This window comes from Callorhinus ursinus, unplaced genomic scaffold (assembly GCF_003265705.2).
Source record: "Callorhinus ursinus isolate GAN/ISIS: 27379988/994484 unplaced genomic scaffold, GSC_fseal_2.0 scaffold18, whole genome shotgun sequence".
Taxonomy (NCBI): Eukaryota; Metazoa; Chordata; class Mammalia; order Carnivora; family Otariidae; genus Callorhinus; species Callorhinus ursinus.
In genome coordinates this window covers 28,504,989-28,517,240 of record NW_027397080.1, presented here as the reverse complement: position 1 = coordinate 28,517,240, position 12,252 = coordinate 28,504,989, and the positions used below count along the sequence as shown (strand labels likewise).

At 50.7% G+C, this 12,252-nt stretch overlaps 1 protein-coding gene across 1 annotated transcript in view; it reads left to right on the top strand.

Annotated features, from left to right (window-relative positions):
* DISP3 (dispatched RND transporter family member 3) overlaps positions 1–12,252 on the top strand; it is a 69,195-nt gene that overhangs the window by 44,914 nt on the left and 12,029 nt on the right. Inside the window, exons 3-10 of the mRNA XM_025855921.2 lie at positions 4,025–4,161; positions 5,060–5,194; positions 5,494–5,654; positions 6,968–7,107; positions 8,070–8,218; positions 8,424–8,585; positions 9,404–9,565; positions 11,544–11,657. Of these exons, the coding sequence (XP_025711706.1) occupies positions 4,025–4,161; positions 5,060–5,194; positions 5,494–5,654; positions 6,968–7,107; positions 8,070–8,218; positions 8,424–8,585; positions 9,404–9,565; positions 11,544–11,657 (1,160 nt within the window). The remainder of the gene's footprint in view (positions 1–4,024; positions 4,162–5,059; positions 5,195–5,493; positions 5,655–6,967; positions 7,108–8,069; positions 8,219–8,423; positions 8,586–9,403; positions 9,566–11,543; positions 11,658–12,252) is intronic.

The window sequence follows — 12,252 nt, the reverse complement described above, 5'->3', positions numbered from 1 at the left end:
AAATGTCTGTTCATGTCTTCTGCCCATTTCTTGATTGGATTATTTGTTCTTTGGGTGTTGAGTTTGATAAGTTCTTTATAGATTTTGGATACTAGCCCTTTATCTGATATGTCATTTGCAGATATTTTCTCCCATTCTGTCGGTTGTCTTTTGGTTTTGTGGACTGTTTCTTTTGCTGTGCAAAAGCTTTTTATCTTGATGAAATCCCAATAGTTCATTTTTGCCCTTGCTTCCCTTGCCTTTGGCGATGTTTCTAGGAAGAAGTTGCTGTGGCTGAGGTTGAAGAGGTTGCTGCCTGTGTTCTCCTGTAGGATTTTGATGGACTCCTGTCTCACATTTAGGTCTTTCAACCATTTGGGGTCTATTTTTGTGTGTGGTGTAAGGAAATGGTCCAGTTTCATTCTTCTGCATGTGGCTGTCCAATTTTCCCAACACCATTTGTTGAAGAGACTGTCTTTTTTCCATTGGACATTCTTTCCTGCTTTGTCAAAGATGAGTTGACCATAGAGTTGAGGGTCCATTTCTGTGAGATGCCACATATTTTTATACAGATATCTAATTGTTCCAACATATCTGTTGAAAAGATTATCCCCTCAACAAAGATTGCCTTTGCACCTAGGACAAAAATCTATTGTCCATATATATGTGGGTTTATTTCTGGACTCTGTATCTATTTCTTTATTTGCACACTTAAAAAATACATACACACAGGGCTATTTCAATTTTTTAAAAATTCATTTAAAAAACATAGGGTGATTAACATTATCTATTTCTTCTTGTATGAGCTTTGGTAGTTTTGAGTCTTTCATGAAATTTGTCCATTTCATTTAAACTGTCAAATTTGTTGGTATAAAGTGGTTCATAATATTCCCTTTTTATCTTTTAAATATCTGTAGAAACTAGTGATGGCACCTCTTTCATATGTATCTTCTGTCTTTCTTCGTGATCAGTCTGGTTAGAGGTTTGTCAATTTTACTGTTCTTCTCAAAGAACTAGCTTTAGGTTTCTTTGATTTTTTTTTTGTTGGTTTCGTTTTGTTTTTCATTAACTTCTTCTCTGATCTTCATTATTTCCTTTTGTCTACCTACCTTACATGTAATTTTCTCTTATACTTTTTGAAGTAGAAGCTGAGGTCATTAATTTGAAACATTTCTTCTTTTCCGATGTAGGTATTTATTGCTATAAAATTCCCTTTCAGTACTGTTTTAGTACATCCCACAAATTTTCATATGTTGTGTTTTTGTTTTTATTCAATTCAAAATACTTTTTTAAAAAGATTTTATTTATTTATTTGAGACAGAGAGAGAGAACACGAGTGGGGGGGCAGAAGGAGAGGAAGAACAAGAAGCAGACTCCCCACTGAGCAGGGAGCCTGACTCGGGGCTTGATCCCAGGACTCTGGGATCATAACTTGAGCCCAAAGGCACTTAACCGACTGAGCCACCCAGGTGCATCTCAAAATATTTTCTATTTTCTCTTCTGATCTCTTTTTTTGGACCCATGTGTTATTTAAAAGTATATTATTTAGGTTCCAAATATTTGGTAATTTTCCAGATATCATTTTGTAGATGATTTTTAATGTAATTCTTTTGTGGTCAGAGAGCATCCTTTGTATGACTTTAGTCCTTTTAAATTTATTGGGTCTTGTTTTATGGTCCAGATTGTGGTCTGTCTAGCTAAATGTTCCCTTGTGCCCTTAAGAAGAATACATATTCTGCTATTGCTGGGTGGGGTGCTTAATAAATATCAATTAGGTCAAATTGGTTGATTGTGTTGTCTGGATTAATTGAACCCTTTATCATTTTGAAATTGTCTTCTTTATCCCTAGTAATATTCTTCGCTCTGAAGTTTACTTAGTTTGTTATTAATGTAACCATTCCCGCTTTCTTTTGATTTGAGTTAGCATGGCACATCTTTTTCTATCCTTTTGATTTTAACCTATTTGTGTCTATATTTAAAGTGGGTTTCAGAGGAGCATGTGACTCTTGATCCTGGGGTCGTGAGTTCAAGACCTACACTGGGTGTAGAGACTACTTAAATAAAAAAATATCTTCAAAAAAATCATAAAATGTGTTTCTTGTAGGCCGCTAGGTTTTGATTTTTTTAAAAGCTAGTCTGACTGTCTCTGCCTTTTAATTGGGGTGTTTAGACAACTATAGATAATGCAGTTATTAATATGGTTAGGCTTAAGTCTATCTTATTTTATTCTACTTGTCATATATTCTTTGTTCCCCTTTTCCTCTCTTTTGCCTTCTTTTGGACTAATTCAGTATTTTTTATTATTACATTTTATTTCCTTCGTTTGCCTTTTAGCCATAACTTTTTATTTATTTTAGTGCTTGCTTTAGGGCTTAAAGTATGCAACCTTAGATTATCACAGCGTACCTTCAGATGATGTCATACACCTTGTGTATAGTGTGGGACCCTTACAGTGGTATACTACCATTTCTTTCTTCCTGGCCTTTATGTTACTGTTGTCATGTGTTTTATTTTCATACATGTTATAAATACCACACTATATTACTATTTTTGCTTATATGGTCAATTATCTTATAAAGAGACTTAATAAGTAATAAGAAAATTTTATATATTTGTTCATGCCATTACTATTTCCAGTCTTTCTTATTCTTTTGTATAGATCCATGTTTCCGTCTATTATCCTTCTCTTTGTACCTGAAGGACTTCCTTTAACATTTCTTATAGTGCAGAGGTACTGGAGATGAATTCTTTCTGCTTTTGTGTATTTGAAAAGGTCTTCATTTTGCCTTTGCTTTTGAAATATAGTTTTGCTGGGTATAGAATTCTGGGTCAGCTGTTTTCCCAGTAGGTAAAAGGTACTGCTCCGTTGTCCTCTCACTTGCACTGTTTCTGATGGGAAGTCATCCCTATTTTTGTTCTTCTGTGTGTGATGCATCTTTTTCCTCAGGCTGCTTTTAAGACTTTCTTTTGGTCACTGGTTTTGAGCGATTTGATTATGATGTGCTTTGTTGTTGTTTCATTCATGGTTTTGGGGGGTTTTTGTTGTTGTTGTTGTTGTTTTGTACTTGGAGTTAGTTGCTTGAGCTTCTTGAATCAGCAGGTTTATAGTTTCCATCAAGTTTGGGAAAGTTGCACCCTCCTTTAGGGAGCCCAATAGCCCATATATTAGGCTGCACTGGGGCCCAGCAGCTCTCAAGGTGATAAGTCAGGATAACCATAGAACCAATTTTGATTCTCATCTCTCAGGTATTATCGTCCTGTGTTATCTCATGTCCAGAGTCTTGCTTTATATATTTTCTCTTTTTTGTTGTTGTTAATTTCATGGGGAGGGTAAATCTAGATTTGGTCTTATCACTCCATCATGGCCAGAAGCAGATTTGTATTTTAAAACTCAATATGACCAGCTGGTTATGTTTTTGTTATTACTAAGAGTAGCTTGTGGGACGCCTGGGTGGCTCAGTCGGTTGGGCATCTGCCTTCGGCTCAGGTTATGATCCCAAGGTACTGGGATCAAGTCCCATGTCGGGCTCCTTGCTCAGCGGGGAGCCTGCTTCTCCCTCTGCCTGCTCTGCCTGCCACTCCCCCTGCTTGTGCTCTCTCTCCCTCTGACAAATAAATAAAATCTTTAAAAAATCTTAAAAAAAAAAAAAAGAATAGCTTGTGTCACCTGCACACTGACTAGCCATGTAAAACTGCATATATGGAAGCTGGTTTGAATTTAGGATTTTGCAGCAAATATTGAGAATTGGGAGATGGCATAGGATTTGACTGTGATTATTATCTGTGTTGAGTATGGTCTGAACCTTGGCCATACATTTGAATCACCTGGGAGATTTTTAAACACTGATGACTCAGCCCCACCCCAGAAATTGTCGGAATAATTTGTCTAGAGTCTGGCCTGGACATCAGGATTTTTGGAAGCCCCCAGGTGACTCACTGTATAGCCAAGCTAAAGAGCCACTGCGGAGGTGGATATCTCCTGGTCCTCCAAGTGTCAACAGCCATCTGCAACCCATTTCTGTCTTTCTTCTCCACCCCCCCCCAGTAAAGTCCAGGTTCTATACGGGGGGACAGACCTCTTTGATTACGAGGTGCGCAGGACCTTCAACAATGACATGCTCCTGGCCTTCATCAGCAGCAGCTGCATCGCGGCCCTCGTCTACATTCTCACCTCCTGCTCAGGTAGGCCTCCTCAGAAGGCCCAGCAGGAACCAGCTCCCCTCTCCCCTCCCCATGTGCTCCTGTCCCACCAAAGCCTGCCTTCTCCAGAATGCCAGAAATCATCTTGAATCTGCCGTGTCAGAGCTGGTGGGTGGGGTGCTCAGAGGTCACCTTTCAACCCCAGGCAGGGGGACTGTGGTCCAGACACAGCTCGGGCCATACCCGAGGGACCCCACTCCCAGGACCTCACATGGTTAACCTTGTGCCCTTTGACCATCATTTCCTTGCTAAAAATTTTTTGGGGGGAGTCTGGAGTATCAGACCCTCCTTTATGGATTATTCTGTAGCCTGTTTTATAGTCCCCAGCTGCCCTTTTGTCCCTCAGTTCACTGTAACACTGCCACCTTCCCACATACCCTGGTTGCTTCTTTCTCCATATACAGTAGGTACTCTCTATTGCCCACGCGAATGACAGATTAGCCAGACCTTCAAAAATAGAAAAGACATTCATTCATTCATCCACATAACAATTATTAATTGGGCACCGACTATGTGTCGGATGCTCTAAGGTGCCAGAGATCCAGTGAAGAATATCACAGACACGTTTACTACCCTCATGGAACCTCTAGTCTACTGGGGTGCAGATGTTAAATATATAATAATTCCCTACTAGCAACTGAGTTCAGTTCTATGAAGATGAGGGCCTGTGAACCACCCACTCAGATGGCTCCCTCTGCCACTCTGGCTTCCTGCCTGGCCCCTTCTGTCTGGGCATGAGAACTGTTCAGGACATACCCAGGGTGGTGAAGGGCACTCTGTGGGGGACATGGCTGTGAGGCAGAATCCAGCTATGCCCTCGAAGGGTGTGTGTTCTGCTGGGCCCTCCCACTCTCTCCCACGTGCCTCTTGCCCTGCCCAGTGTTCCTGTCCTTTTTCGGGATTGCCAGCATTGGCCTCAGCTGCCTGGTGGCGCTCTTCTTGTACCATGTGGTCTTTGGTATCCAGTACCTGGGCATCCTCAACGGCGTGGCTGCCTTTGTGATAGTGGGCATCGGTGAGTTTCCTCTGTGGCATGGTGGGAAGGGTGGGAAGGAGGTGAAGATTTGGAATAGGGGCCTCGTTCTGGGGAAGGGGTAGGGCCAGGGAGCAAGGAGGGTGGGGCTTGGATTCTTGGTGGGTAGAGCCAAAGGCGGATGGGTCTTTCCAAACCCCAGGCTGAGAAGCAGGACTCCCCTGGAGCCTGACCTCTTAGGGGGCCACTCTGGGTTAGTGTAGGCCCAGCGTGGGTCTGATCCTGGAGACAGCAACATGATCCTGAGCCTGCCCCTGCTGGCCCGGGGCTCCCACCCGTAGGTGTGGACGATGTCTTTGTGTTCATCAACACCTACCGCCAGGCCACCCACCTGGAGGACCCCCAGCTGCGGATGATCCACACCATCCAGACGGCAGGCAAGGCCACGTTCTTCACCTCCCTGACCACAGCTGCTGCCTACGCAGCTAATGTTTTCTCCCAGGTGAGAGACTGCCTTTGTCCCTGGCCCGGCCTCCCCACTCCTCCCATGGGCCCCTGGGCTCTGCTCCTCCCACTCACCCCTTCCCTTGCAGCCACACAGCGTTTGCCTCAAGGCACCTGCCATGTCCCTAGACTCCGTTCTTGCTACTGGTTGTCATTACCAGAACTTAACAAATGGGAAAATTATGACAATACAAATAGTATTTACTATTAATGCTCACTAATAATAATCCAACCTCTGCCCTGAAGGGTGTGTGGCGATTCCCAAAGCTCTTCCACGTTTAGTTTTCAAGACATATGACAGAGGTACTGTTACATCCCTATTTTCCTAATACCGAAACTGAGGCCCAGAGAGGTAAAGTGACCTCCTCAAGGTCACACAGCTGGTAAGTGGTGAGCCTGACCAAGTCCGCTGACCCCCAGTCCAGAGCTCTTCCCACCCACCAGCTTCACCCTACATTGTCGTCCTTCTCATTGACATCCTTCTAACTGGCCCCATGCTCCTTCAGGCCCCTGAGTTGGGCTCAGGAGAAGGATCTGAGTTATCTGAGTTTGGGCCAGGTCCTTGGTGCCGACAAAACCCGAAAGGCAGTGAGCCCATGCGAGCCTTCGAAACATTTGACCTGGGCCAAGTAGCCCATCTAGAAACCACTAGGTGCTTTGGGATTATTTGGGCCTTGCTAGAGAGCTGTGTCCAGAAAACAGGCAGAGCTGGGTTCTAGGTCCCCTTTGTGACTGGCCGTGTGACCTTAAGACCTCTGAGCCTCACTCGCCTCCTGTGTGGATTATTCAGGGACTGAAATGAGCTGGTTGTCAAAGTTTTTCACAAACAGTGAAGGCCTGGGTGCTGTTGGTTACAGTTTCCTTTGACTGCCACATCCCTATGCGGGTCCCTGGGACACCCTGGAGCTCCCCCCATGGCTCCCCAGCCCCGGGTGCACATGTGAGCACTCCCTCCCTTACCCTCACTCACATGTGGCCTGGTCTAACAGGCTGTCTTCCTCTGACCCCCTAGTCGCTTGGGTAATGACCGTTAGTGAGTGCTTGCTCCGTGCGAGGCACCACCGTGGGCAGGGGGCTGCAGTGTGGACCTGAGCCTCTGCCCTGGAGATGGAACTCTTCCTCCCCTGCTGTGCCCCCTTCCGCCAGCCCTCGCCTTCCGATGTCCTCCTGGCAGCCTGGGCCTCCTCACCGCCCCCACCCCCATTCTGCAAGTGGTCTGGGGTCCTGAGTGCCTTTGGTTACAGAGGTCCAGGCTCCCTGGACTCCGGGCCTGAGCGGCCTCACAGCCTGCCTGTACCTCTCCATTGCCAGATCCCGGCCGTCCACGACTTCGGCCTGTTCATGTCTCTCATTGTGTCCTGCTGCTGGCTGGCTGTGCTGTTCACCATGCCGGCCGCCCTGGGCATCTGGAGCCTTTACATGGCACCGCTAGAGAACGCCTGCCAGACCAGGTGAGCAGCCAGTAGAGGTGGGGGGGCCATGTCCTCTCACCAAATGCCCATAACACGTCCTCCAGCACCGCTCAGCGCCCCACCCTCTCTTCTAAAAGCTGTGGGATCCTTTATTGAGTATCTTCTGTGTGCCCAGTTCTATGCTGGGCACTCCTGCAGGACCGAGGAGGGAGAAGAGAATCCTGCCGGGGAGTTGCCATTTGGGAGGACCTACTCTGTGCCAGGAAGTGGGCAAAGCGCTTTTATACAAGAACTTATTCCCCCCCCAGGACCCTCGGAGCTGGGTGCCCTTGTTTTGCGCATTTTACTGACAATGAAACAAGGGCTGGGGGAGGGTGGGCAACATTCTCAAGGTCACCCGTTCAGTAGGCAGCAGAGCCGAGATTTAAACCCAGTGGTCTGACCGGCACCCCCGCGCCGGCCGCCATGTTCAGTGCTTCTCGGGTTTTTGCCTTGGTGGAGTAACCATGTTTAGACACAGTGAGCCGCGTGCAGAGTTGGATGGGTCGGCCCACAGGTGCTGCTGGAGGTCAAAGGGTTGGGGTCTTGCGGGCTGGGTGGTCAGGGAAGGGGGAGGGAAGGAGGGAGGGAGGGAGGGTGGCCACATGGAGTCAGGCCTGGGTGGCTGGCTGGGCTTGGGTACTAGGAATGACAGGGGTTCGGGGCTTGGGGCGGGGCACACCAGCGCAGGGGACCCTCTCCCTGGGTCCTGGTTGCCGTCACCCTTTGTCTCCCCAGAGGAAGAATGGTACCGAGGGCCCGGGGGCGGGGGGTTGGCTGGGGAGGTGGCCCCGGAAAGGAATCAGGCAACAGGCTCCTGGGAGTCTGTGGTGAATGTCCTCCAGGAGACATCCACAGCAGTGTGAAGCCGGGGCTCATAGGGTGGCTGGGGCCTTGCCCCAACCTCCCTGCGCACCTGGGGCCCCCCTGGGGCTCACCCCTCTCCCCCACTCTCTCCTTAGCTGCCACCAGAAGTGTGGCCGCAAGAGCTCCCTGCACTTGCCCGGGGATGTGTTCGCCACTCCTGAGCGGGCTGGGGGCAGCCCTGCCCAGGGCCCCATGCCCTACCTGGATGATGACATCCCCTTGCTGAACGTTGAGGAGGAGCCAGGTAAGTTTGGCGCTGGCCTGCCCTGCTGACCCTGGCGAGACCCGGGCCTGCATCTGCCAGGGAGGTCACCTTTGATGAGATGGTGTGAGGACAGACTGGTCCTGATGGCCTTAGGGGATCCTCATCAAGCACTCGGACTTCCCTAGAGAGGACAGGGACCAGAGTGGGCTTTGACCTCTGATGAGCCGCTGCTCTGCCCTGGCAGTGTCGCTGGAGCTGGGAGACGCGTCCCTGGTGTCTATGCCCCCCGAGAGCCTCCAGCCAGCCCCCGACCGGGGCAGCAGGGGCCAGCTCATTGCCCAGCTGCAGGAGCTGCTGCACCACTGGGCCCTGTGGTCCGCTGTCAAGAGCCGCTGGGTGATCGTGGGTAAGTGGGGTCTCCACCCTCTTTCCCCTCTGACTTGCAGCTTTTCCCCAGTGCCCGAGGCATGGGGGACAGACACCCCAAAGGACATATCGGCCCTGGGAGCCCAGCCCCCTCCTGCACATGACCCTGGGTTGGCGTCTCACTCTCTGGGCCTCACCCCCTTCCCATGTAGAATGGAGCTGGTCCCCCATAACTGTGTGCCAGTCATCATATTGGGTGGTAGAGCAGAGCGCTTAAGGCTTGGGCTCTGGAGTCAGACCAGCTTGGCCAGATTAGAATCCTAATTCTACCATGTACTGGCCGGGTAACCTTGGGTTTGTCAGTCAGTCTGGGCCTCAGTTTCCTATCCTGTTCCTGAGGATAAGAATTGTATCTGTCTAATAGGGCAAGCCACGGTACAAGGAAAGAACTCCGACCGGTGTGTGGCATGCAGTAAGTGCTCAGTAAATGCTGAGTGCTATCATGATTATAATCACTGACAGTATTTAGAGTTGTGTTTAATCAAGTGGACGTGCCAGCTCTTCAGAAACTGTTAGGTGCTCTAAGGTGGTGGCTGGTTCTTGTCCAAGAATGCAAACTTGTAGCTTCTAGTCTGCCCCCCAGGTGACATGAGTAACATCCAACCCCGACCGCCAGAGGACCAATCCCTGACCAGCTTCAGCCGCAGGCTGGCATGCCACACCTCTGCCAGCTCCCCAGGGACCCTGCCCCCCACCGCTCCCCCATAAAGGGAGCAGCTCTTCCCCAGGGCTGTGAAGGCCCCCCAGGCCCCGGGCCCTGGCCCCCGGCGCCGTCTAGCATGCCTCCTTTCTTGGCAGGGCTCTTCGTCTCCGTCCTCATTCTGTCCCTGGTCTGCGCCAGCCGGCTCCGCCCCGCCAGCCGGGCCCCCCTGCTCTTCCGGCCCGATACCAACATCCAGGTGCTGCTGGACCTCAAGTACAACCTGAGCGCTGAGGGCATATCCTGCATCACCTGCTCAGGTAAGAGTTCAGTCAGGGTGTCCCCTGTGGCTCCCCGCTCTCTTTGGAACTCAGGTCTCAAAGACCATTGGCCTGCGAGATGCAAGGTCCAGGTCACTGTGCAACCTCAGCAAATCACTCCACATCTGAGCCTGAGTGTCTCCCCATTTCCTGAAACGGGTATTTACCGGGTGCTGGGAAAACCGTAGTGGGCAGGACAGGCTTCCTGAGCTCTGGGAGTTCATCTGCTTGCTAGGAGCCAGCATTGGAATAGTAGATCTGTGCTGTGGTGGAGGAAGAACGGGCAGCCTGGGGAGCTCAGCATCATGGAAGGCTTCCTGAAAGAGGCAGTGTCTAAGCTGAGACTCAAAGAAAGGGAAGGAGTTAGCCAGGCTGAGAGAGAGAGAGAGAGAGAGAGAGAGAGAGAGAGAGAGAGAAGAGAAGAGGTCTAGGCAGAGGGAAGCACCAGAGGTGGGCAAAACCAGGGCCAAGTTTGAGAGAGTCGGTCTCAGGAGCTAAGGCTAGCCAGGTATGCTGGCAGGGGAGCAACTGGAGGATTTTAGGCAGAGAAGGGCCATGACTGATTCTCCCAGGTGCTGTGTGGAGGCGGTTGGGAGGGACAGGGTAGAAGCCGGCTGGGAGACCAGGTAGGAGGCTGGTGCCTTCATCTGAACAAAAGACAGTGGGCCTGGGCCAGCGTGCTTATGGTGGCAGTGGAGTCAAGAGGTTTCTAAGAGGTGAAATCCACAGGATTTGGTGATGGCGAGTGGGTGTCAGGGATGAGCAAGGAGGTGAGTTGAAGATGTCTCCTCGCTTTAGAGGGAGTCTGATCCAGGCCCTCATTTTACAGAGGGAAGCCTGAGGTCAGGGTTGGGGCCAGGGGAGGTTGGCCCAAGGTCATACAGCTTTGCCAGGTCAGTTAGAGAAGCTCCTAGGAGAAGATCCGCTGACTGCTGTAATTGCCTTCATTTAATTAGGGCAGTGTTCACATTAACCTGGCCTTCCCCTTGGTAATGGCATTAGCCAAATGCATGATAATCGACTGCAGCTCAGAGAGGTGCCCAAAGAGCCCCTCCTAAATTGGAGCTAGCCCCGGCCACATCCCTGGCTCCTCTCTCTCCCGCCCGCGCCTACACATTAAACGGCTATGAGGCCGCCTGCGAGTCAAAAAGCCACTCCTCTTTCCTAGGTGGACAAAACCCAGGATGGTGCCGAAGTTCCTGGAATTGTCCAGAGAAGGGCCAGGAGGCTAGCCCAAGTCCAGCCTCCGCCCCTTGCCCCTCTTAGCTCCCTGAACTGCTCTTAGGGAGACCTGTTGGTGTTGCAGCAGAAAGGGCTTTCAGGGCCACCAAGACTGGATCCAGTGAGGCTCTGCCTCTTACTTCCTCTGCAGGTCACAGAACCTCCCCGAACCTCTCTGCTTTCTCCTCTGTCATATGGGGTTAATGATAATGACCTCCGAGAATTATTGTGAAGATTGCATCTTTGAAGGTGTAAAATTTCTCTCATGAAACAACAACAAAAGAAAACAGAAAATTCACCCCCAGTGGGTGAGGCAAAACAGGACAGTCTCTTGTCATCTCTGCTGGTTGATGATGTCCCATTTCTAATTGTACCCACTCATGGAGCATTTATCATGAGCCAAATGCATGAGATGCAGCATCCCGTTTGGTCCTTCCGCCACCCTCTGGGGGTTCGGAGTCGCCCCATTTGACAGAGGCGGTACTTGAGGCATGGCGAGCACAAGGAGGGAAAGCATCAGTGTCTTCCTTTGGATGGAGCTGACAGGTGTCTTCCTTTTGCCTCCAGATTCCTGTGAATTCAGTATTTGGCATTTTTTTCAGTTCCATCCAGCTTCCTTCAGACCCCTGTCACCCCTCCCCCAAGCCGAGGGCCCCAAGGCCCGTGTCCCTAGGGTGGCCATCTCTCTCCATCTCTGCCCTCCCCTGCTGGGCTCAGCCAGGGAAGCCCTGCTGTCCCTAACGAGGCACGGGGGTAGGTCTGTTCCAGGAGAAGCCCCACAGCCTGCAGAACAACATCCGGACATCCCTGGAGAAGAAGAAGCGGGGCTCGGGGGTCCCCTGGGCCAGCCGACCTGAGGCCACCCCACAGGGTTAGTGGGGAGTGTGGTCTGGCTGGTGGGGAGGGCCTCGGGAGATCCTGCCTAGTACTAGGACCTTCCTATGAGAACAAGAGTCTGTGTTGTTGGAGTCACCGAGGAGGGGTTGGGTTGGGGGGCCCTTGCCCACTATCCTACTAGCTCTTCTCAGTCAGAACAGTAGGCATCCCCTCCTGCCACCACCCAGCCAGGCCTCTGGCGCCCCAGCAACCTGTTATGTGTGCCAGATCCATCCTGAGTGTCTGGGGGAGGGTAGGGGCATCCTGAGCCCCGGAGGCTGGCTTATCCCTGCCCAGGTCCCCATCAGAGGTGGATGCTGGGACACATGTGGGATTTAGCCCCGCTATGGGGCAGTTCTGTGTCCTTGTCACCCCGTGGCTGTTGTCACCCTCTGTGTGCCTGCTGTTGTCATTCGCAGCTCCAGCCCCACCATTTACCCCGCCCCCCCATCACGGGCAGCACCGCCACTACCCTAACCCAGATGGCACATCTTCACCACGACTTAGGGTCAATCCATCCACCTACACTGCCACCCCATCCTGGTGACCACGGCCATCTCCCGCTTCATCCGTGCCACCACCCCATCCCC